Source organism: Lepidothrix coronata, unplaced genomic scaffold, assembly GCF_001604755.1.
Source record: "Lepidothrix coronata isolate B3197 unplaced genomic scaffold, Lepidothrix_coronata-1.0 Scaffold85, whole genome shotgun sequence".
Taxonomy (NCBI): Eukaryota; Metazoa; Chordata; class Aves; order Passeriformes; family Pipridae; genus Lepidothrix; species Lepidothrix coronata.
The window spans coordinates 2,561,862-2,587,474 of record NW_016690265.1 but is presented as its reverse complement, the minus strand read 5'-3'; the positions used below and the strand labels follow the sequence as shown (position 1 = coordinate 2,587,474).

At 47.9% G+C, this 25,613-nt stretch overlaps 1 protein-coding gene across 1 annotated transcript in view; it reads right to left on the bottom strand.

Moving 5' to 3' along the window:
- The window catches only part of NAT8L (N-acetyltransferase 8 like), a 34,019-nt gene extending 9,004 nt beyond the window's left edge, over positions 1–25,015 (bottom strand). Inside the window, exons 1-2 of the mRNA XM_017820821.1 lie at positions 24,474–25,015; positions 23,017–23,181 (exon numbers count right to left, since the gene is read on the bottom strand). Coding sequence (XP_017676310.1) covers positions 23,017–23,181; positions 24,474–24,807 — 499 coding nt within the window. The 5' untranslated portion in view covers positions 24,808–25,015. The remainder of the gene's footprint in view (positions 1–23,016; positions 23,182–24,473) is intronic.
- Between the last annotated feature and the right edge of the window lie 598 nt (positions 25,016–25,613).

The window sequence follows — 25,613 nt, the reverse complement described above, 5'->3', positions numbered from 1 at the left end:
TGACACTCACTTTTGTTCCCCCTGCAAGTCATTTTGCTGCTGCTATCTAGGCCAACTGCTAATTTTTAAAACACCGGGGCCCATCTTGACCCATTTATCACAAGCAGTTAAGATGTCTCTGCTCCGCTGCCACGTTGACAGTGCAGCTTGTTCCCCTGTGCTCGCTTGGATCTCACAACGTAATTTATTCAGACACGACCCCAGATGAACACCTACAAGCACTGAAACCCAGCAGCCGCCCTCCCTCCGAATACAAATCACAGGGTAGAGAGCTCACCGCTGTTTTTACACTGTTCCTCACGTGGTGGTGGTGCCCAAGGCACTCCCCAGCCCATCCATCACACCCCTGGCCACACGGCAAGCACACCACAACATCAGGGCCGCAGGGATCCTCACTCCTGCATGCACGGCCATCGCTCCTGTGGTGCAGTCTGAAAAGGAGGTTTATCCCCAGCAACCACCCAGTTGTGGGGCAGCCCCCAAAAGCGCCACAAAGCAGCCATCAGCTGGTATCCCTGAGATGCAGCCAGTGGCACAGCTGTCACATCCCCCTCATCCAGCCCCATGGGCAGCAACTCCTCCTGGAGCTGCTTCTTCAGCAAGGTTGTCTCGATTTCTTCAAACCAGAGACACAACCTAGGTTCCTCTCAACCTGAGGTTACACAATTGCTTCCGTGATTGCTTCCCGTTTTTATTCCCTGCTTTCCCTTCTTAGCAAACACCTCTTCTCTGTCTCTGCCCACCAAACCTGAGAGGCTGCTAAAGCTCACTCAGCAACACTTCCCACATTTGTAAAACGGCACATTTCTAGTACTTTGGGGTATTCTGCCTATTCAAACCCCAAATCTGGACATATCCACCACAGCAGACCCCCAAAACCTCCACATTTCCAGTTCCTCTGACTGCCCTCTCCATACCCCCACCCCTGTCCCTCCCAGCAGGGACCGGCCCTGGTTGCAAGCAGGATGACAGCAAACCTGCGCTCCTTGTTAGTTTTTACTTACAACTTTAAAGCTTAATTATAATGATTTTGAGTTCAACGTGAAAAGAAACAGTATCTGGCACATCTCCCAGTGTGTGTTGTGCACATAACGCTTATAATTAGCCACAGACAGGACACATCTGCTCCAACAACAAGAGTCGTGTGCAGCTCTCGCTTACACCAGCACCACCAGGCCCCAAAAGTTCGACCCTACTGCCCACCTCGTGTCTGCATCTGCTCCAAGGATCACCAGTGGCCGGATCCTTCACCTTACTGAAGACACCTCAAGTTCCCAAAGGAAGCCCAGGAATAGCTTTCCCCTGTGAGGTTGTCAAATCCCTCCTCTAGGCAGCTGCCTAGAGGATTTGCCACTGAAAGCTGTCTTGGGCTGAGACCTTCTCTCCTCTGGGAAAACCCTCCAGCTTCAGAGCAGGAGTGCTGAAGGTCTTCAGACTGCTTTATACCTAAACTCAATTAGATGACCTTTAAAAGTCCTTTCCAACTCAAACTATCCTATGATTCCATGTTTTCCACAATGCTAGCCAGATGCAGCTCCTCACCATATCCACTCTTCCAGCAGCACTTATTCTGGAGCAGCATAGAAGCACCCTGGAAAAACCACCTTGCACACCCCAGGGCTTGGGGCAGGGTGTCTCCTCCCCACCTTTTCTTGACCGAGGGGATTGACTCAGAGCTTGTTTTTGAACTGTTTCCTACCTAGGATGAAACAAACTAACACATCTCACCTGTCAGTAATGAGCAGCAGCCTTGTTTGCAGCTCTATTAATAGCAGGAGCTGACGTTTTACTCTCTCACATGCTATCTGAAAATAATCACTGCTGCAAAGATAAACACAGACCCTGACAGCTACAACTCTCCCTACCCTTTCAGATACTCATCTTGTGGCAGCATCTCTCTCTCCGCCTTCACCCTCATTTGCAGTCCACCTGCCAAGCCATCACTATGGTCATCCAAAGCCCTTCCAGCTCTCCAAGATCTGTTCTTCATGGATGTCTTGCATGTAAATAGAGCTGCCCTGTGAACAGCACTCTGAAGCACTGGAGGTACCTTCCAGAGGCACAAGCTGTTCCCAGCCAAACACCAAGCCTCTTTGCAGCACTGTTCCCTGCTTCCTCAGGGCTGCCAACTGCAAAAGTGAGGAGAAGCAGCCATGGAAAACGCACCACTACCTTCCTTAGCTCTCTCCACTCCCTCAGCTTGCTGCCTCACCACACGACATCAGGAACTTGCAGGCAAAAGACATAATAAAGGAAGAAACCTTTTTACAATGATGGTTTCGTGAGGCACTGGAACAGGATGCCCAGAGAAGCTGTGGATGCCTCATCCCTGGCAGTGCTCAAGACCAGGTGGGAGGGGGGCTTGAGCAACCAGGTCAAGTGAAGGTGTCCCTGCCCACAGCAGGGTATTGGAACTAGTTGGTCTTTAAAGGTCTCTTCCAACCCAAACTTCTATTAAAAAAACCCAACAGCTTGCAATACAGGCACCTATGAGAAAGGCACAAAATGGCTGTGATGTATGTAACAAGGAACATGATTTTGGGTTGTTCATCCTTCACAGCAAGGTCAGACATGGTTCCTCAGCTGATGGTACCCAGGACCTGAAAGCACACAAGATGGCAGTGTCTTTCTGCTCAAATTTAAGGATGATTCCCAGCTTTTGAAGACCAAAAGAGAGCATTCTTCTAATCCACCCACTCATCTCCCACAGCACAGGCTGCCCTCAGGCTCCACACACCGCTGCTGGTGCCACACCCCAAGGACTTCCCTGGAGCAGTGGTGGCACACTGGCCACTTATTCCCCACTCCTGCCAAGGAGGACATGCCATGCAATTCTCTGGCTGTGCCTGCAAACCTGCTCTCCCACCCTCCTCCACTGTCATGAGCTGCACAGCTCTCCCCCACACAGCCGACGAGGATGGATGGTGGGTGAAAATAAATTCATTTATTTTTGCTGCAAATTCTTCTACACCTTTTGATGAATAAAAGGCCAGTGGGTGGATGGGTGGAAAGACTGGAGCCAAAAGCAATAGCAGAGAGTACTGCTAGAAGAGAGGGGAACAGAGAGACATCAGCCTTTCCCACCAGCCTGAGTCCTACATGACTGACAATAGCAGGTTCCCACACCTTTCCTAAGGCACTCAGCACTCAAGGACCACTACCCCAAACTCCAGAATTTAACAGCAGTGTGTTGCTCTGAAAAAGCAAAGCTCTGTCTTCCAGGTAGGTACTTTTCAAATCCATTGTTTCCTAGAAAATTCTAGTATTCCCACATGAACAGGCAAAGCTCTGCTTCCTCAAAACATCCTTAACTCACAATTGGGTCCTCCCTAGTGCCAGCACCTACACACTGAGGGGTGACTCTTCTCAGGGCTGGAGAGGGGACAGAGCAGCTCCTGCAGCCACCACCCACTCTTGGTGCTAATTTCACACGGACGCATCCCTGTGGGAAGTTTTCCTTGGAAGTATGTATGAAAGGTCCAGTCTTCTCCCTCTTTCTTCAGAGGTGGCACTACTATCTCCTGCAGCAGAGCTGTCATTAATTCTCAGAGGCTTATTTGCGCAACATAATTTCCAGACAGACACACAACTTCTCAAGGCAATATCCCTTCAAGCACTGACTGTGACTTTCAGTTCTGCTTTGGCATGTCACAGCGACACAAGTATAAGCAATTCCCCTCTCGGCTCAAAGCTGTCCCAGGTGATGTCCTTGGAGCACCCTCCAGATGAGGGGACTAGCAGAGATGCTCAGCAGTTACCATCACCACTGCTGGGAACGCACCAGGCAAGCACCAGCTCCTCTGCATGCTTACAGCAGAGCCAGGAAAGCATCCAGGGACTGGCCACCATGAAAAAAGGAAGCTGATAGTAAGAGAAACTCTTTCGAAAGGCCAGGCCTTCCAAAATTAAAAACAGGAACCTGCATCCCTGGCAGAGATGTGACATGCAGGTGTGAGCTCTGGGATGGGGAGGGAGGATGCCCACAGGCTCGGTGTGTGTCTTCAGGGCTTTGCTGGGAGAAGCAGCATCCTGCACAAGGCAAACATCCCTCTCCTATGTTTCCCCCAGGCTTCTACGAAGGGGCAAAAGGGGGAAAAAAAAAAATCAAAATACCAAAAAACTCAAATTCATCCCCATGCTTTCCATAGGACAGGATCTGCAATTGCCTATGTCCCTTGTTCTTAATATAACTACATAAAGGCTTCCCAAAAGTGACAGCCTTGCTAATCCCAGAGATCCGAATGCCCCCGACTCCTCCCTGCAACCTGCTGACGTTCTGTGGCGCAGCCTGGTGTGACACCTCTGCATGGAAACACTGGGACACAGGAAATGCAACATGCTGTCCCATCACGAAGCTTTAAATATTTGCCCTTGGAGTCACTTATTCAGCCTCCTGTGCCATCTCTTGATGTGATTTTGGCCAGAGCAGCAGCCTTTTGAGCCAAGCAGGGATGATTCAAGCAGGGCAGTACAGAAGGAACCAGGGGATCCTGCACTGGACACAGTGCAGTGCCATTATTACCTATTTACAGATAACCCATTAAAAAGCCCCGAAGTTCAGTGTCTGGCCTCTCCTCCTGCCAGCACTATTTATATACATCACTGTCAGTGAGACAGACTGTGAGTGGCAGCAAGTGGACAGAGTCCACAGCCCAAAGCTGGCTGTGCCGTGGCTGTGTATGGCTGATGCCATTTAAATCCCTGCCCTTTTATCCTGTCTGGGTTTTGAAGAGGGAGCAGAAGAACTACTGAACACTTGAGGCAACTCTCCCTCCTCCTTCCCTTCCATCCTTGGTGAAATGCAGGGCAGACCAGCCGAGTTAAATCAACATCAAGGGAGAAAAGAGGTTCTTCCAGGGACAGCTTGGCTGCTGTGATGTGAATGCTGCCAGCAGGAGGAGTTTGGGGCATGGACGTGGCACAGCGGCTGCCACCCAGCCAGACATGGGTAGCCTGAGCACAGGGACTAACCAAGGACAGGCAACAGCTGTCCCTGCCACTGACTGCAGCTGCTCAGCTAGCCAGGATGGGGAGGGATTTACGTCTGTGTTTATGAGGTATGCCATTATCCCATTATCTCTCCTTACCTCCATCTTTCCCGTGCGTTGAGTTTCTCTCCTTTCCACCTTTCTAGTTTCCCTTGGCTTCAAGCAGGGCTGCATGGCAGCTCCCACAAGTTCTGCTAATAACTCTACACTTGACTTCAGTTAAAGGCATTCCTGGAGGGCTCCTACAAAATAATGGCATTTCAGTGTAGTTTATATCTACGGAAACTGGGTGAGATGCGAGAGACCCCGACTCCGACACTCCTGACATGCACAAGCATCCCACTGCACCACACAAGGCCCAGGCACAGGGGAACAAAAAATGTCAGGGACACAGGAATTATTCATGCATGAAATTAGAAACGCTGTGAGACTCCTTCCTCCTCATAAATAACTCCACATAACGTACCACTGCAGGACTTATTGCCCTGTTATAAACAATTCCCTGCTGGAAGAGCACAGGGCAGCGCATCTATATGCCAAGGGTGGGTGACATCCCTTGATTCATGGGGCATCTGGGCAGCAGGCAATGAGATCACCTACACAGCATGAAGAGAGATGGAGGATTTGGTTCTGAACAACCAGTTCATCTACTTCTCCATATGCCTTCTTTTCCATCCTGGTTACCTTTCACCTGTGTTGTTACCGAGGGCTGAAGCTACTTGCAACAACCCCTAAGCTCAGGCAAAGCCTCCAGAGCTGCAAGCAGCAGGGAATCAGTGGGATGACAGCGACATCCAGCATTTGACCATATGTCCATGGAACCACATTAGCTACCAGAAAACACTGTGACCACATTCTGCCACAACAATGGGTCTCAAACTGCCCCAGGAGACAAGAATTCAGAGGTGGCCTCTGCATCTGATAAACCTGAGCATAAAATGAGAGACCAGGCAATGAGGTTTTGGACTGCAGGCAACAGCTGGCCTAAACATCTGTGCAAACCCAAACCCATATTTGTATTCAGACTGGTATATGCTGTAACGTGCCAGTGCTGATAAACCTGCAGCAGCAGCACATGCTGTACAGGTGACGGTCCCACTGGGGGGTTTTGCTGCAGCCCAGGTTCACCTTCACCTGGGGATGGAAAGGGTGGTGGGGTTGCAATTTAGAATAACAGTATGAGAACTGACTTTCATCAGTGCTTGCTCCGCACTTCCTGATGGAGCTGATCCTTCCTCAAAAGCACCCAACTACTGTACCACAGGTATTCCATTTTGGGGTGTCAAAGCCCCCAGAAAACCCCTAAGATGTTGATGGCTAGCTATAGTTTACTTTCACTCTAATATTTTGACAGAAGAAAATAAAACCCACATTCTGCAGCAAAGGGACTTCAGGAAGTGGCCAGGTTTGGTCCTAAACAGCATCTCCTGCTGTCACTGCTGGGGACATAACCTAGCAGGCATTCTAATCTTCTTAAAACCTTTGCTTTAAACCTCACCCTGTTCCTTTGAAATACCTCTATGACAGTTCCTGCCCACACACCTCACCCTACAAAGCTTTGCGGGGGCCCAGGCTGGACGTCTGGATCAATGCAAGCTGTTAGTGGCCATGCCCCCCATGTCAGCACTTCACTGGTTGATTTTTCAAACAGGCTCCAGTCCCCCGGGGCCCAGAGTGTCACTGTGTGTGACAGCACCGGAGGGGGGGCTCAGCAAAGCCCCAGGAAGCGCTCAGCACAGCGCAGGAACAGGCTTTTGATGAGACAGCTAGAAATCCAGGCGGTGCCGCAGATGGGATAAAGACAGCCCTTCCAGCACATTTCAGAGGGTGCTATATTAAGAAGTGTAACAGCAGGCCTTTAAAACCTTCTATCAGGCTCTTTTTGCTGGCCATGCTGCACCTTGAAAAGCAAAGACTGTAATAAAGCCAATGTATAACAACTGTTCAAGAAAAAACTGCAGAAGCAGTTGTGGGGGATTAGAAATTGCCTGGTTATCTGGACAGATTTAGCCTGGCCCATCTCTCTGCTGCTGAAAAGAAGGACACAACACGGAGAAAGGAGATACAAAACCACTGAGGTAGCGACCAGGGCTCTACCTGCTGCTGGGTCATCAAGGGAGAGCACAGATTGAGAAACCAGGCACTGCCTGTGGGTTTGGCATGTGAGCAACTGTTATCAATAAGCAAAGAATTAAATAGCTTAAAGGAGTGAATAAGGACTAGAATATGTGATTTTGGCCCAGCATTGTCCCCAGGGCTGACTGGATGACGAGTCCCGGCGCAGTGGAGCTGGCTCAGCAGAACAGACTGGTCTGCACAAATGGGAAAAACCAGGAAAAAGTATTTAAACTACTTTCAGAGTAGATGTTCCCTCATGCATGCAAAATCCACATTAAGCCTATCAACTGCAGAGTCAGACCTTAACTAAACCAATGCTTTATATTTTAGACTAGTTTTTAGTTAGAAGTTTAAAGGAAAAAGGAAATCAAGCCCTTCTGCCAGCTTTGATAGCCTGGGTCCTGCCAGCTCCGAAAGACTGATGTGACAATTAGCTCCTCGTTAGTGAAATTAGTTTATAAGATGAAATGTGCTACTGGTTGTGTTTTAAGTCAGCTCCTTAAAAGGACATTATTAAGGCTCAGTTTCCATCTTCTACATCAATCTTTCACTACATGGGTTTATTGTTTTCAAAAGGTACTGAGTTCACCTTACAGCAATTTCCACTTGCAAACACTGAAAAAAATGGAAAACCTACAATTAGTAGATGTTCTAGAATTCATTATTTGTGGGCTGACTTTTCCTTTATATGCTTTACTGTAAAAAGGGATAGAGCAATAACCATTGAATGTCTTCCTTTAGCTTAGCAGTTGGCCTAGCCATAAATCATGCAGGGAAAACGGATAGAATCGATCTGATTTTCACCATCCATCATTACTTGTCTGCTCTAAATTTAGCCAAGACTCCCTTTATTCAACAGAAGTGCCTATATCTACACAGGTATTGCACCAAATGCTTCACAGCAAAGAGAGAAACTAAGGTTTGTTTACTTAAGGTTAAATAATAAACACAATTCTGAGCTCTACAAAGATTTCCAAGGAGTTTTATGCTGCTCTGAAGTCAACTAGCTTCAAGGTGAGTCATGTTCTGGGAGAGCCCCTCTTCTGCAAAAGATCACAGCAAAAGCTTACAGCTCACTGCAACCAACTACTTTCAGTCAGGAACAAGGTAGGCAAGATGAATTGCACCCAAGATGTAGGTTCGTACTTAAGATATGGCATAATGGTGCACTAGGACAGAATAACATCTGTGCATGCAAACCCTTTAAATCACTCAAAAACAAGGCTGAGAGGTGCCTCCCCTCCCAATAGCATGAGGTGAGGCAAAGAGAGCGACTAAAAACATTTGCATACTTAAAAAGTGACAGACAAACCCTAAAAGACAACAAACCAAACTTCCCCCACTCAAAATCAAAACACAGCCCCAAACAGGACTACATTGCATAGATTACTCTTAGGGGCATCAGCATGGCAGAGCTGGGAATAGCCCACCCCTGGCAGGTAACTGACTGCATTCTGTAGCATGTAATCCCAATGCACAGGACTGGGATCCCCAAGTGCTCGGGCAGATGCTGGCTGGTTCTGCAAACACCCCCAAATCTACATCTGCAAGGCAGACAAGTGACAGAAAAGGCCAAAAGCACAACATTCAGCTGTGAGTTGGGTAAAGTCGTGTGCATATATTCAGCCAAACCATGCTGTACAACATATTTCAGTGGTTCTGAACGTGTTTTTTCCCCCCTTAGCACATTCCTGTTACCCTCATGAGCCTCTGAATGGGAGCTTTCCTACCACAGCAGCCAACAAGCGACAACGACAAAGAGCAGTGAGCAATATTTCTGGTGCAGAAACAGTGAGCAGAAAAGTCTCAGACCTCAGGGCAGCTCCTCCACTTTCCTCCCTAGGGTGTGCTGGGAATTGACAGGCAGGGACTGCACTTCACCAAACCCTGCACGGCAAAGAGAAGCCACCATAATACTCTCCTAATACCAATGACAGATACGGCGCTGCTGCATTCAAAGCCTTTCCTTCTCCAGATTACATGAGTTTCACAAGAATCCTACCTTGTTACTAACACAATGAATCAAACCTCCCTGACCTCTAACTTTCCATTGTATTAATAATCTGCAGGAGTGAAATAGCAGTCACAAGGAGTTATATTTCCTCTGAAACCATAGTAAAGAATTTATTACTCAACACAGAGGAAGACATAAGAAAAAAATAAAAGGCTCAGGGCACAGATTTGGTACTAACTACAGTCTGAAGTCAGGTAGTACATGGCTTGATCTCCTTGAGTCTATTGCAAAGAATAAATATTTCTTCCTATTTCTAGCACAACAGCTTGAAGTGGTACTGCACACATACCCTTCCCAGAGCACAGGCATCCAGCCAGGGCACCAGTTATCATCACTTGGGACCAACCCATCCCATGGTATCAAAGCATGTGAATAGTCACCAGCTGCTGCACCAAGATGAGCCTCCCAAATCCATTGCAATGGACTGGGAAGAGCTCAAGAGTTGAGGAGTGAAGGTGGCACTGAAGGACGTCTCACAACCTCTGTCCTCCACAGCCACTCATCAAAAGTGTTCATTTGGACACTTCTCAATGAAACCAATCCTGCCTGACCTGTCCTGGTCAAACCTATTCCCCTAACCTCTGGGTAAGGAGCAGGTGGCTAAATAATAAGGAAACTGAAATGATAATAAAGCTGCTAAGGAGAATCAGGCTTGGGTCAACTAACTTCAGCCTCTCTGCCCTGCTGCCATTGAGGTGGCACATTGTCTCTGCAGAGATGCTCATCCTGGCATGGAAGATGATGGAAAAAAGAAAAGCAAGGCCTTTCCCTTTGAACAGTGCTCTGACATGCACTTCTGACATCCAAGGCTAGAGGTAGCAACAGGACTAATGCAATTCCTGACCCATATAAATAAATGAATAAATAACTACCAGACCACTCTGGAAGCAAAACTTCATAGTATCCCTGAAGTGCTTTTAACACCATCATGCTTTCTAACACTGGAGGCCTTCCTAAAGCAATGACTCTCTCCCTACAACAGGTCAACAAGTCCATCCTACTTGGGAAGAGCAGGGAAGGAAGTACTTTCCCCTCCACACCCTGAGGTGCTCTCCAGTGCTGCTGTGGGGCTGAACCTGATCCACCGACAGCTGCAGGCACTTCCTGGTATCTGCACCTTCCCACATCTTCAACCCAACCCTCAGCCAGGTGGATGCTGACTCCAAAGACCAGGCAGAATCAGCAGACAGAGGTACCACTGCATTCTCATCATGCTGTGCTTGTAAAGCCTGGTTGCAGGAGATGCTGAGCCCTCCTGTGATGGTGTCTTGGGGTCTTCAGCCCTTCTGAGGTAACTGGGGTGTTGGGACAGCCAGGACTCCCAGGGACACTACTGCAATGAGCGCTCTCTCCTTGAAAATAAGCATGGGCTTTTTTCCAGCAGGAGAAGCCTGTGAAGGCAGCCTAAAATCCTTCAGGGACCACCTCCCCATGGCCACCCCACTGCAGCTCCCACTGTAATGAACACCTTGCTTGCCTGCAGCCCTCTTACTTCTCCACATTTACAGTGAATATTTAATCTCTGGGGGGCTGTTATATTTATACCTAACTCAGCCAAACAAAGCCCTGATGTAAGGTTGCTCCAGAGTGCCCCACGTGTGTATGCCAAGGTAAAGCTGGAGCCCTACACAGCAAGGAGGGCAAACACTGGGTCAAGACTTCACCTCCTGTCACGAGTCATAGAATCCTACAGTGGTTTGGGTTGGAAGGGACCATAAGGATTATGTAGTTCCAACTCCCTGCCATGGGAAGAAATACCTTTCAATAGGTCAGGGTGCAGATCCCAGCAAGGCCTCCCAAGCAGCACAAACCTCCATCACCATACATTGCTTCAATCTTTAACTCTCAGCAAACCAGTGGCAATGCCCCATGTAAAGCCAGAGCCCTGCTATGGTGCAGAAAAACACATATCTGGATGCCCACTCTTGTTAAAATCAATGCATTTCTATATCCCTCTCCCAGCACAGCAAAACCAATATGGCTTGGGTATAATTCTACTGAACTCCACCACTCCAGACTGAAACTAGCACATTTATTTAACGTGGCAGTGTAAGAAAATTCTACATCCATAAATACATGAACATCTGTCAGGCTGGGCACAGACAATGGACCTGTTGTGGATGATGCATTAGCAGAAAATGAAAATTACATGTGCAAATCTCTACATCTCTAAAATTAAAAAACGGAAAAAAAACACTTTGCCACGTGTTCAGACTACCATGCCAGACCAATCAGGTCAAAACATCCTTACAAAAGCTTAATCCAAGATCTCCTGTGATATCCATCTATCACCACCTTACGCTTCACATCCACACGAATGGGGTTCCTTGGAGCCCCAGCCTCAATATCAGTCACAAGAGCCAGTGATTTGAAAGACATCTGTAAAATAAATTAATGGAGTGAGTAGGTAACAGGCCACATCTCATTCCATCAGGAAGACATACGGGAAACGAAGGGCAGGCTGTTCAGGGCCAGCGAAAGCAGATACTTTAATGCCGTGCACCATCAGACTGTGCCAAGCTCATTCACCAAGGACCTGTGGAAGGGGGATCAACTTATGAATACGAGCAGCGCTACAGCAAGAAAGGTGCAAGTCCACACAAATCTGGGTAGAAATGCAGTATTTTGAAGATCTGTTGGATTTTCTCAGGTACAAAGACAACACTAAATGCCCTGTACCCGATGCTAAGGGCAGAATAAAGGTATCTAAGAGCAAGTTCACAGCTACAAGTCCTTTTCAATGCACCAGTATTCCCTAAAACATCATAAATTCATCCTGCAGGCAGCTGACAGCACACACAGCAAACTCCACTGGTTTACTCCACCACTGCACTTTCCATTTATGTCACAGGTCTCCACTAAATATCCAAAGAGCACTTGGACCTATACTGAACGATGCCCCTAAGTAATACACTCAACTCCCAGCAAGAGACAAGGGATTTCAGACCATGATTAAGTTAAAGCAAATGCTCCACTGAATCTTTAAGCCAAACTGTCCCAAGAGTTCAGTCTCAGTGAATATGGGGGGTTATGTAAGATTTTTTTTTTAAATTTCACTGAAATCCTCTTTAGCTGAGTTATCCATGAAAAATGTTCCCACTTCTCAAGAATCCTTGCAGATGCTTTGATGTTTTTCAGACTACTGATGGCTAAAAAAAAGCCCTGTAAAACCTGATGATGGCTTATTCCCAAATGAAAATCACTGTCCGAGAGGCGCAGCTTGATGTTATCCCCTGAACACTGGCTGGTTCTGAAACCACACCAGATGTAGGATTTTCATAGCCATTAAGTGAATCTAATTCACTTTACAGGTAGCAAAAGCTTGAAAAGGTGTTTTACAAATACCCCTTTTAAAGAGTTTGGATTTTAAAAAAAATCTCTCATTAGCATCCCTATTGTACAACAACTTACTCCCTGCTCACCTTCCCCCTTTAACAAATCCCACCACTAACAATGTAATTCCAACAAGGAGGACTTTACTAGCCAGGGATCTGCCGTGCTTTTATTGCTATTTCTAACTAACAATCATCTGAATTGCTTAGCACTTAGAAATGGCAGGTGCTCCAAACCAGGCTGTTTTCTAAAGCTTCTCTTTGCAGTTCTACTACTTAACATTATTTTAAATTGAAAGACTACAGATTTAGGTCTTCCCTAGATTCCCACTAGATGTGTTACACAGTGTTTCTGATGCTGTTATCTAGTTCCAGGGAGGATGAACAGATTTGGCACCTCCAAAAAAAGAACAAAAAGCCCTGATCTCAGCAAATGAAGTGGTTTGTTTTGTTTTGGTTTTTTTTTTTTTTTTTTCATATTCTGGCTGCAATAATGATTTTATATATCCTGTTAAAATGGGAAGAATTAGGTTTATAGGAAAAATCATAGCAATAAAGATCAACAGATAATCTGGAAGTGATGTGGGTCAGATGCTCTAAAGAAGGTGTAAGAAATCCTGTTGTAGGCAGTTCATTTGCCTTTAGACAAAATGTTTTCCCCCCACACCATCGACAAGTGGGTTTTGTGCACTGACACACTGTTTTCAGCTTAGCAGACACAATATCCTCGTGCTGCTGACTTCTATTTATTTTCTCATCTTTGCTATTCTGAGTCTTCTACCAAAAAAAAAAAAAAATACTTGTACTCACCATGCAAAATATCTGAACAGCAAACTAAGAGAAAGAAAGTACATATATAATGAAATTAGGCAAAGGGACACAAATTTAAAAGTATAAGGGGAAGATCAGAGATACAGAGGGATGCTGTGTATGGGACCACCACTCATGGGAAATGCCAGAAGTGATGATGAAGCCAGAACTAGACCAGATAAAAATCACTGGAGAATTCAACACAGGGCTGGACAATAAAGCCAATGAGAATTCAAAGGATACAAAATGCAAATATTGCAGTTTAACCCAAGACTGGAAATGTGGCATACAGAACTGCTGTAATAGGGGATGGACATGAGGAAAAAAATGAAAAAAAATACTTCAAGGAACACCTATTGGTTCCCAGTAGCAGATGTTATTATCTGATAGTTGTTGAAACGAGTGTTGAATGCAAGGTGCATCGAGGAGCCACTAACAGCCAGACAGCTGGTCCACTGCCCCCCATTTCAATTAGCAGTGCTAGCACAGAGCCCAAGAGCTGCAACTGTAAAAAGCAAATAAACTTGCATGGCTGATGTTGGTTTCCAAGTCAGGCTTCGAGCACACTGGCAAGAGAGAGCGGGAGCAGCTTGTATAGCTATTACTGGTGATCGAGCATAAATCTAGGCAAGTAGCTTACTTAAAAATGCAGTTTTTGTCAACGCAAAACAATTTACACATTTGTCCTGGATTCACCAAAGCTGCAAAATGAAAGGCAGAGGAAAGGCAGGCTGGCACTAATCCCGCACACAGCTCAGCCCCCAGTAAGGCTGGCCGGGACACCAGCACACTTCTCGGTCCTCCCTGGGATCACGGGCAATGTCCCAGCAGCCACGACTGCAGAGATGGAGCCCCCCAACACCACTTCTTCAACTACTACAGTGGTGTAAAATACCTAAATATGTAATTTAAACAGGGCCTGGGATCCAGGGAATCCCAGCACTGACTCAGTATAGATTTAATAGTGCCACACAAAGAACAGCAGAGGGACCTGCCTGAGGGGTAACAAACACTAACTGTATGATGGCTCTACCATAATCAGTATTTTTTAAGCATACACTTGGGTCTGACCTTTGCTTCTTAAGGAAGCCTGTAACAGAGCCAGCAGTTTCAGTTTGGGCTGAAAAAAGCATTACTCCCCACTAAACACAGACACTTTCTTCTTCATAGTGAAAAAATGGAGAGGGAGTAGTGAATCAGCTTGATTTGGACCAAAACTATCCTCCCTTTTACTTTGCAGTTCCTGAACTGAAAAATCATTTTCTCATAAAACCTCTGGTTTTCAGTTTTGCCACTTGGATAAGTCATAGAAACAGCACATGAATTTTAAGTGACAAATATTACTTTCAAGTTATCATTTCAAGCAGGACACGCTGATGTGCAACTAATGCACTGTATTATTCTATTAGCATTTACACTGTTGCAAATCCAATTTTATATAACCATATCTCATGTAGCCACTTAAAAATACAGCTGCAATATATGTTTCCCGTTACCTATTTTGAAATGTCTCCTTTCACTCACAGAATCCTACTTTAAAGCAGAAGCCCAGCTTGGCACTAAACCATGGGAGACTCAGGTCTAAATTTTAGAATTATCCTGTAAGAAATAAATTTTTCAATTTTTGAAAGAAACACTCTTCAGTTATAGAAGACAGTGAATGATACTGTATATGCTGTCATAAATTGTTAATTGATTGCTGGGGTCCAGCAGGTCAATAAATGACTTAAAAGAATGGCTCAAAGCCATCTGTAACAGACACCACAGCTTGTACCTGGCTCTAACCAGACCACTATGAACTAATTTTTGATGCACCCTTATTAAAGGACATGAGGCTTCATGGTGATTCCACTTGGCCCTTAGCAAAAAAAAAAAAAACACAAACACACAAACAAACAAAGAAACCACCAAAAAGCCGAAACCGAAACCCTATTATTTGGTTACAAGGAATAGATTTGTAAATAGAAACTGGGTAAGACATGCTGCTATCTTTAGATTCTCTTTAAGAATCCTTTCATTAGCCACCTGTCAGGACAACAAAATGATTCCTCAGCTTTCTACAGGGGAAAAAAAAAATTGGAAAAAAAGAAATCTAAAAATACATTTGAAGCTCCCTGTTTCACTGATGCAGAAAGCAACAACAAAGGCTTGTACATCCCTCGGCTCATCGCAGGACCAGATACCAGCAAAACATTCCAAGTCCCTCTCTTTACTGTAGACTGGAAGGGAGTAGAATCAAACATGTGATTATTTGTAACAGATCCCCAGCACTGCACTACCAAAAGAAAAGCATGTGCTTTCGGATACACCAGTAAACAATGCTGAGAGCTCCCGGAGGTCATGGACACCCTGACAGTTGTTCCCATCCAGAGTAATTAAATATGACCTGCCCAAATCAAGATCTCAGCCTACAAAAGGAATTTCAGAAATCCACTCTGAAATTTGGGGAGCTTTTGAATGGTTTGTCTTCTTAAAAATCAGGCCATCCATTTAGACTTTTACATGAAAACAGTATTTTTTAATGTGTTTAGAGGTCTTCAAGTAGACAGCAATGCCTAATGTTAATTTCTGAAGTATTCAGGCTGCTGGTCATGCACATTGGGAGGAACCAACCTGACCATAGACACTCTTGGATAACCCTAAGAGGCTGAATGTAATAAATAAATAATGTGTTTGGGAATAAGATTTTTTAGTTCATGCTCCTACATCCAAAATTCAGTGTCAAGAGGGGCTCAAAGCTTTAAACCTTTAAACTCTTGCCACTAGTTAGATATCTGACACAGAATCTAAATTTAGGCTATTATGAAAATCTTAACCTGAAACAGACTTTTGGGTAATTGTTTTAAGTTTTGGTCATTCCTAAGAAAGCAAGAGAAAAAAGAAGAGCTGCTGAAAACCCTTTATAAGAGCAATACATTTGCATTTGAACTTGTGCTGAAAATTCTGGAGTCAGAAAATTTTTAGGTTTACTTACTAAGACAGTTGTGAGAAATTGCATACAGCCATGCCAAAACCCATCCAACACTGGAGAAAACATTAAAAAAAACTACTCAAAGCCAGAAAAAAACCACCCCAGACCACCTGATGTTCCTGCCTCCATGTTCATAGGTCCCAGTGTGGCTTGTTTGCTGGTCCTGAGAAGCTAACTGTGCCTAAAATACTACTAATGTTCGATTTACACAACTGGTTACTTCTTGTACTGAAGATTAATGACCAGCACTGGCACATACTGGGGATTTTAAACATCTGCAGGCAGAGCTTACATTCAGGAGCATCGTATCCACCCAGTCATGGCGACAGCTCAAACACCACTGCATTAACTGATGGTCAGGTCAATGAGGGACTGACTACTTTTAGAGAGAATTTTTGAACACGTGGACAAAAAAAAAAAAAAGATTATATTGCTCTGCAAAATTTACTATAAAATCTATTTTCTTCTAATTTTAACATGGGAGTGTGCCAAAGCTTGTGCATCTAAAGGAAGAGCTATTTTTGTGTTATGGATATGTGCATTGAGGAATGGGTTGTGCACATGTTCCTGCTCCAGTGATAAATAAATCGAAAGGGAAGGCAGGCTGCAGCAGCTTGCCCATAAACATGCTTATCCCATTAGCGTGGATGACACAGCCTGGAATCCACAGACTTCTCCCCTTAAGAGGCAACTCCAGCTTTCCCATGTTGGCCTTTGGCTGGCAGTGCCGCACTTCTACTCTGTACTACCCAAACCCCCCCAAAGTGGAAAAAAGTTAATAATAAAGGTTTTGTGGGGTAGAAAGACCCTGAAGGCCCTACAGTGGGTTGAGCAGAGCTGCTCCATGTGGCTCAGCACTGCAAGGAACCCAGGCTGTGTCACCTCCAGATCTACACAGCACTTATCTTTAGGGCTGCAGGGTTGGGCTGGGACCTGGCAGAGCTGCCTGTGGCCAGGGCAGCCCTTGGTCAGCTCTGGGAATGCGGGATGGGGGTTAGGAGCTGGTGCCTTGCTCACTGTGCCCATGCTCCATGCTTGTGGGACGGGGCTGCCTCCAGATGGAAAAGCCAAGGCTCCAATGCAGCGAAATGAGGCAGCCACACGTGATAGAGTGCCAGTGTCAGATGAAGTGGGTTTTGAGAGGCAACTCAACTTTAAAGACACTTTACATTATTCAAATGAAACCAAAATATTTCAGTCCATTGCTAACACTGGACAAAGCACATCCCTAATGCTTGGAAACACGAGTTGTTTTTCCTATTGCTTCCTGAGAAACTCTGCACTGGCAATGAGAAATGCCAAATCAGGAAGTTCCTGTGCTGCTAAATTGTAGAAACCCGAAAGCAACAGTGACACTTGCTGAGCAGCAGCATCTCTGACCGTCCTCTGGCAGTAGGCCAGCTCTGGAAATACTTTCTGACAAAATACTTCACACTATAAAATAAATGAAAGGTCTGTAATCCTAATCTGGTAGGATCTTACACGGAGATTGCATCCCCTGAAGCACACTCATGGAATTGCAGAGAGATGCCAGCAGTGAAATGCTCACAGGACAGACCCACCTCCGCCTGAGGAGACCCTGAGGAGATGCCTGAGGAAACCTCTGTTCCCAGCAGTGGTGTGGAGCAGAGCTGGAAACACCCAGGCAGAGATAAGGACACAGCCTCTCCCATGAGTTTTCCAGCTCCCAGCCCCACTCTGAACTCCTCACTGACCTATGCAGTGTGTGGGAGAGGCACAAAGGAAAATCCCAATACAGGACAGACAGCTCAGGGGTTTGGCAGATGCATCAGGTCAGGGCACTGCATAAGCCAGCAAGAAATGTTGAAGATAGGGATGTTTCAGATTCCAGCTGCCTCTTGGGCACTGGGAGTGGGGCAGGGCTCTCCAAAAACACATTCCTCCAGTGGGAAGCAGCAGCCCTGAGCCTTCTCTGGCGTCAGGTAACTAAGCCCTTTCTTTGCAAAGCAAGGGCTGCTCTATTCTTTCCAAACAATGTTATCATTTGGCAGCTTCGCTCCTGCTTATCTGTCAGCCTGAGCATTACCCAGAATGTGGAAGAACTGGGCTCCATGGCCAACCTTCCGCCTGGGGGTTCAGTGGTGGGGAAAAACACTCCCCGGGCCCCCTCTCCCTGGGGCTTCCAAAGTGTTTGGGCATGACAGAGAAACCACAGCTCTGGGGTTGAGGATCTCCTCCCAAGGTAGACCCTGTATTTTCCCTGCACCCCAAAACTCACTGGTGCTCATCCCACAGCCTCTGCAGGGCTAAGCACCCACAGAGCAAGGTTAACAGGAACCACATGATTTATACCCAGCTGTTCACCTTGCAAACATCTGGGTTCAATCCCTCTGGCATTGAATCCACTGCCAACTGGCCTGATCCACAAGCAAAACGCAAATATTTGCTTGTTAACCAGATGAACATCCCACTGAACTCAAGGAACACCTCAAAAGGCAGGAGAAGCAAACAGGATCTTATCTCCTCACACCACAACTCTGGCTCCACTTCAACTGGTGTCCTTTTGGCAGGACACGAAACCAAAACCTCTGCCAGGAAGGGCAGGTCATCCCTCCATTGGGTTCGACTGAGTACTGTGCCACCCAGGAGAAGCAGAAATTGAACCCTAACAAGCCATCCCCCAGCAGCTCCTCTTCTATAGGGCCTGTCCCCCAGGGAAGTTGGGATTTCTGTGCAGGCACTACTTCATCTGCACCCTCATGTACTGGGAACAAAGGGCAGCAGGACGGGAAGGCTCTGCTCACCCCTGGATAGAGGCAGGAGAGCAGAGGCACCCTTCCTGTCCCAGCATGAGGAAACCAGAGGCACCCACAGAGCAAGAGCTGCAGATGTGCAGTCACTGCTGAAAGCCACAGCCCTCAGCACAGTGAAGTTAATGTGACCTGACACCTCCTGCAGCAGCTACTCCAGCTTTGTCTGCTGCACTGGGCAAGGCAGATGCCCCCACGCTCCACCAGGTCCTGCAGCCTCAGCTCTCCAGGTTGCCCATCTGTGCTGTCTGTCCATCCTCCTCTGCAGCACTGGGCACTGCTATGCAGCTACCCAGTTTGTCACCAGTCCCTAAAACCCTGACAAAGGCCAGCTCCCACCACCACTAGGTCTTTGCACCAGCAGGACAGGTATGCACACCCCTCAGCAGACCCTGCTAGGACAGCCAGCAGTAGGAGACAACTCTTTAAACAACCACAGAAAGACAAGCAAGTTCGTCACAAAGCCCCAGCTCCACTTGCTTTGGAGAGCAGCGGTTTTGCTTTGGAGGCAAAGGAGTCCTGGTTTCCATCAGCACTCCAGCAGAGACCTCAGCCTCGCAAGAATCTCTCTAACACACCAACCACTGCAAAAAATATACAACACAACCAACGGGGACAGAAGCTTGAACAGACACTGTAAAATTGATTAGTCATCAAAATCATCAGACCATAAAACAAGCTCCAGCTGTGCTCCTCTTTTTTGCATAGATAAATGCAAAAGGCAAGGCTCTTTTTAAAATGAATTCCTTTTTTTTTTTTTTTTTTTACTAGAGCCTAAGTTACTCTGGTTGACAATTAAGCCCATTATCCAATTCCTTTCTTTTCCACCACCCCAGTGTCTTTTTTCATAGCCTTTGAAGAAGGAAAAAAAAAAAGTGAATTCCAATAAGTGCTATTTTAAAATGAAAAACGCAAGTTTACGAAGAGCTCAGGAAGGTGTTTGAACCATTCAACTGTCTGTTTTAAGACTCCAGCACAGGACTCAACACAATTCCTTTCACATTAAGAACAATTTCAAGTCACACCATTATGTACAAGCTCCAAGTTAAGCACTGGACCAAACATTCTGGCAGACTCTTGGCATAAGTGTTGGAGGGCAAGAGAAAACAAAGATTTAATTTTTGGCTAGTGTACTTCTGCAGAATCACTATCAGCACATATTTTTCAGTCCATACAAAATCTAGCAGAGGAAAATTAAAACCATAACTAACTTGGAGGTGAGCAGTTCAGATAAACGACAGAAGAAAAACCCTAATACAATGTAACTCATGGAACTGTTCAACACTAATCATTAACCTGAGTGCTTATGATATCCCATTGCAAACTGGATCCTTTCAGTTTGGTTTTAAAACTGACCCACAGGTTTTGCGGATGCTTTCACAAAACCAGCAAGAACAACCCATTTTAATAGTTAAAATATCCTCTCACGTAGATCCCTGCCTTACCAGAGGCTATTTGCTGTAGATGCTCTATACAACCGTACCCCAACCCTGGGCACCACAGAGAGCCCTCTGCAAACATGTTTTCGTGCCGGGGTACCACAGATTCCAAGGGCAAAACCTCACCAAAGCCACAACCAACATCATGATCCAAGACCTTAAGACCATGTCCCAGTTCTACCTTGGTGTTCATCACCCTAGGAAACAGGAATTCATAACCCCACCACAGAAATGCTCCCTTCCTCTAGTCTCCATGTTGGAAAAAAAAATAAAAATTCAAGCAGGTAAACACAGATCCTCCAAAGAAGGAGCAGGAAGTTGCCTGGTTGTACTCCCAGCCAAAGCCAGGCCAAGTTGCAGTTACATCAGGTTGGGTTTAATTGATCTAGTCAAGCTCTGGCCATCTCCAGCCTCTCTGTGCCCCTGTTCCTGCACCCCATTATCCTCACTGTGACCAGTTCTTCTTTTAACACCTCATTGAGAAAGCTCTCACTAATATCTCAGCTGCAGAAACACAACGAGCCCTTCTCATTCCCACTGCAACCATTTCCGCCTGGGTGTTAATTTGTAAACTATGCAAATAAAAGAAAAAGTTGGGGCTGGAATTTGCTTTATTGTCATTGTTCTGTCCTTTGGGTGGGATGGGCAATGCCAGTGTGGCTCATCACTGCCGCACGGCTTCATGGCACACAGACAGGCATCACTGAGGGTGCTGGTCCCAGCATGCACAACCCTTCTCCTCCCCAGCCTCCAAAGCCTCTCTGGTCTTTATCCAATTATTACTCCAGCCAACTTGCTTAACACCACTATCATCAAGAACCTTTAACAAGCACCAACAATTCCATAAATCTGCTTTTTATGGCATGGTAGAAGCCTAATTACATGATTAAATTCTGTCAAAAATTACAGCCCACACACACTTGCAATTAGCCCTTTCAGGTACCAAATAAAAGCAATGCTAACATTTCAAAGACATGTTGGCAGCACAGTTGAGCAGGATTACATTACTGACCCTAAACAAATTGAGGGCATTACTCTTCCTTTGAGTCCTTTTCCTTTATTTTCTGTATCTGTTAGTGTTATAAATACAGGCACTGCGACCACTTTGACCACACAAATCCTGAGCATTAATGAGCAAAGTAGCTCAAACACCTATTAACTCCATATTACATGTTCTTATTCTACTGGAGTCTCCTGCTACTTTCTCCAGCCCAGTACCTTGCTGAACCTCACTACAGAGGTGCAGAGATGTTTTGCTACGAACCCTTTTATTTCTGTGACGCCACCTTTAATGAAGATTGAGCTTTTTAAATACAAGTCACAGATCACTTAATTTTTACAAAAACAAGCCCTGTAAATGAAACAAACCCTATGTGTAATATGGGACAAAGACCTGGACAAGATACGCACTATAATGGAAAACGAAATCTAAAGCAAGCAATTCTAAGCTATCTGGGGATTTTCCTACCAGGAGGACCAACATTTTAGCAAGGTTACATTTAGCAAAATGTAACATTGCACGTTAAAAGTGAGGGAAAGTTTGTGGCCAGGGTACCACCTAGGAGTCCTCTTAAAGCGCCCGGAAGACGTCCGTCACACCTGAGGATCCGCAATGATACAGCAAAAACAGTCACATGAAAAAACAACACAGTAGATACCCAAGAAGAGAGCAGGTACTCCGAGAAGATGGAACTAAGGTGGGATACTGGCATTACCTTGCTCTCCCAGCTCACCATTACCACCAAAAGCAAACCTCAAACCCCGAGTGACTGCCCAGGCATTCCCTTGCTCTGGTTCTCAACATGGGTGTGTGCCTACAAAAAGGGAAACAGCACCTCACAGGTTCTAAAGGGACTTTTTTTTTTTAATTATCACATAAGGTATCTTTTATAGCTTAACCAGAAAATATCATAGTGAGATACTGTATTTTTAATTATATTCATATATGTAACACACGGATGGACGCATATTACTGTCACTGAGGTGGCAACAGTCCTTTACATATCTGATCTGTGCCTCTTCCAAAACACCTACATTAAGGAATGTTCTTGAACAATATGGGAAAATGGGCACAGTAGCTAAAATGTGCTCCTCCATGCATTTGGGCTAAAAGGCCTTTCATCTCCCTCTCCTCCTGCTGTCAGAGCTAATACCAAGTTCAAGGAGCAAATACCAGTCTCAAGACATAAGGGCTGGGGTGGACCCAGCCTGCAGTGAATAACCTGCATTCTCCACCATCATTGTCCCCGAGCACCCACGCCGGAGTCCTTGGGCTGGCTGTGGGACCCGGTAGCGCTGTGCTCAGGGGGTGGACAGAGGGTGCCTTGGATGACTAGGCACCTTGCGGGGGTAGTGAAAAAAAAACCAAACCAAAAACAAACCAAGAAAAAAAACCCCAGCCAAACCAAAACCAGAGGTGGCTTTGTGCCTAGTGTGGCTAAAGAGCTGCATTCTGGTGACTTTTGAGCTTGCTCAGTGCTGCTGACAGGAGGAAAAGGCGCCAGCAGCAGGGAGCAGCCATGTTCCCCAGCAGGCTGGGAGAAGGAAGGCTCCCTCGGGGAATTTGTACTCACCTGGCGGTTTCATGTAATATTGCTCAATATCGGACATGTCCGTGTGCAGCGCACAATCGAGATAGTGCAGGATAACTTTTCTACTGAAGTAGTACCTCATGCCCATCAGAAAGATGGGCAAACAGCAGGTCAGCAGGAAGGACTTGGTCACAACAAAGCACATTACTATGGAGATAAGGAAGAGAAATAAACGACACCTGTCAGAAAAGAGAATTTAGTGTTGATTTCGGAATACAAACTCATTATAAAAATAAATAAATAAAACAATCACAGTCAAAATATACATTTGCAGTACACACACAATTCACGCTCTCGAGATTATCACGTTAAGGGACAGTGTATCGCGACGAGATAACCCGGAGAAGTTTATGGGGTCCTGGAAGGAGCCGGTGGGGAGGATGTCGCCACGCCACGGCAGGTCCCAGAGCCCCCCTGGAGCGGGGCCGTGGGGACCCCCAGGGCCCAGCACACCGCAGGCCCCCTTCACTCTCCCCGGCGAGGCCGGAACGCAGCCGGGCGGAGAAGCCGCGCTGCGGGCACCGCTCCGCAGCCATGTGTTCGCCACTGCGGCAGTGCTATTTCCATCAGCACCTACTCCCAGGGCAGCCACCCCGCCCGCCCCCATCCCGCCGGGCTGCCGAACACCTGGGGAGCTTCTGCGAGTGCCCCCCAGCCGGCGGCTCCCCCCGGCACGGCCCCAGAGCTGCCGGCTGCGCCCCAACGCCTGCTGGGGGTCCCCCTCCAGCGCGAGGCCCCGTCCTCCCCGATGTCTGGGACGCGGGGTGCGACCCTCCTGCAGCCACCGAGGGCAGGAGACCACCCCAAAGCGCGCCCGGTGCGGGGGGCACACATTATTAATCATTATTGGCACGGGAACGGGACACTTTGCGAGCGCAATTTTGGGCACTGAACTCTAGGAGGTGAGGTGACCCCCCCCTCCTCGCCTCGGCCCTGCTGTAGGGGACACCCCCTCCTCACGCCGGGGGAGGGCTAAGGGGGGCTTTCACTGATGGGCCCGGCCGTCTCCAGGCAACGCCGGAACGCGGCTCGTCCCCCCCCTCTCCGGGCTGCGCGGGGGCGGCCAGTGCGCGGTGCGGGGCGCGCTCCCTCCCCTCCGCGCACCCCCCAGCCCCGCAATAACCATAAGGACGGAATCTACCCTCACCCCCGCGGCGGCCTCCCCTTCAGCGCTCCCCACCCTTACAACCCGTGGTAGGGTCGCGCATCCCCCGGCGGCGCAAGGCTCCCATCCCGCTCCCATCCCGCCTGCCCCCGCCGCAGCGCTGCGGCTCCGCGGCCGCCCCGCACGATGCTGCGGCGCTCCCGCTCCCCGCACCGCCGCAGCGCGCCCGAACACCGGTCCCCGGCGCCTCCCGCCGCTCCGACCATTTTGTTTAGACCCACAGCCGGGGAATAAACCCGGCGACCCCCTCCCCCAAAAGGGAGCGGATACTCACCCGCCAGCAGCCCGTAGAGCAGCTGAGTGAGGGGCTGCTGCTTCAGCCCCCTGAACGCCGTGTTGGGGATCCGCTCCATGATCCCCTCGTAAAAGATGCGGCACACCACCTCCTGCTCGGAGGGGTGGAATTCGCGGATATAGACATTGTCGCGCCGGGGGTCTTCTTTTGGTGGGGTGAGGGGAGGTGGGGGGGAGGGAGTGGAGCCGGCCAAAGAGGGCCACATCTGGGAGGAGGAAACAATGATCGTGTCTTTTTTGGATCCCGGGATTGATTCATGATCTTCCGCCACAATCTTGGTCTCACAAACCATCTTGGGAGACAGACAATGCATGCAAACCGGCCGCGGGGAAGGGGCGAGGAGAAAAATGGAAGGGGGAGGTCAGAAAATTAAAAGAAAAAAATAATTAAAAAAAAAAAAAAAGGAAAAAGGGGAGGGGGAAGGAGCGGGGCGCGGAGCCGGGACGGAGACCCGCGGGCAGTGGGGCGCTGAGCTGCGCGGCCGGGCGGGACGGGAGGAAGGAGCCCCGCTGCATTTTGGAGAGGCATATATAGGGCGGGGGGGGCTTCGGGTCCCCGGGGTCCTAGAGCCCCCCGCATTGGCTGCGCGGGGTCGCCATGTGATCGGGGGGGCGGGACACCTCCCCCTTCCCCCCCCCCATCGCTGCACCGCCCCTTGCAAATTACTACGGCGCGGGGCTGCGCGGGCATTCGGGGGTCGAACATCGCTGCCCGCACTCACTGGTGCGCGGGGAGGGGGGGGAAGGGGACGTCATTTCTTTATTTTTTTATGTAGTTATCTATGTATATACTGCGAACGCACCGTGCGCCCGGCGGCTTTCTGGAACAGTCGCTGCGGGTGCGCGGCGCTGCGCGGGGCGCTGCGGGAGCCTGCGGGGCGGGAGGCTGGGCCGGCCCCGCACCGCGTCCCGCAGGGCTGCGGCACCGAGAGTCGCTCCCCGCGACCCAGCGAGTCCCTGCGCGGAGCTCCGCGGGGCGCGGAGGGTGCTCCCGCCCCAGCTCCAACCATCCCGCGTGGAACGCTCCGCGGGGGCAGAGGGGAGCGGGGGATGCAGCCGCGCCCCCGGCGCCTCCCGAGCAAATCCCCCTCCCCATCCCTTGGTCAGTAACTTTTCCAGC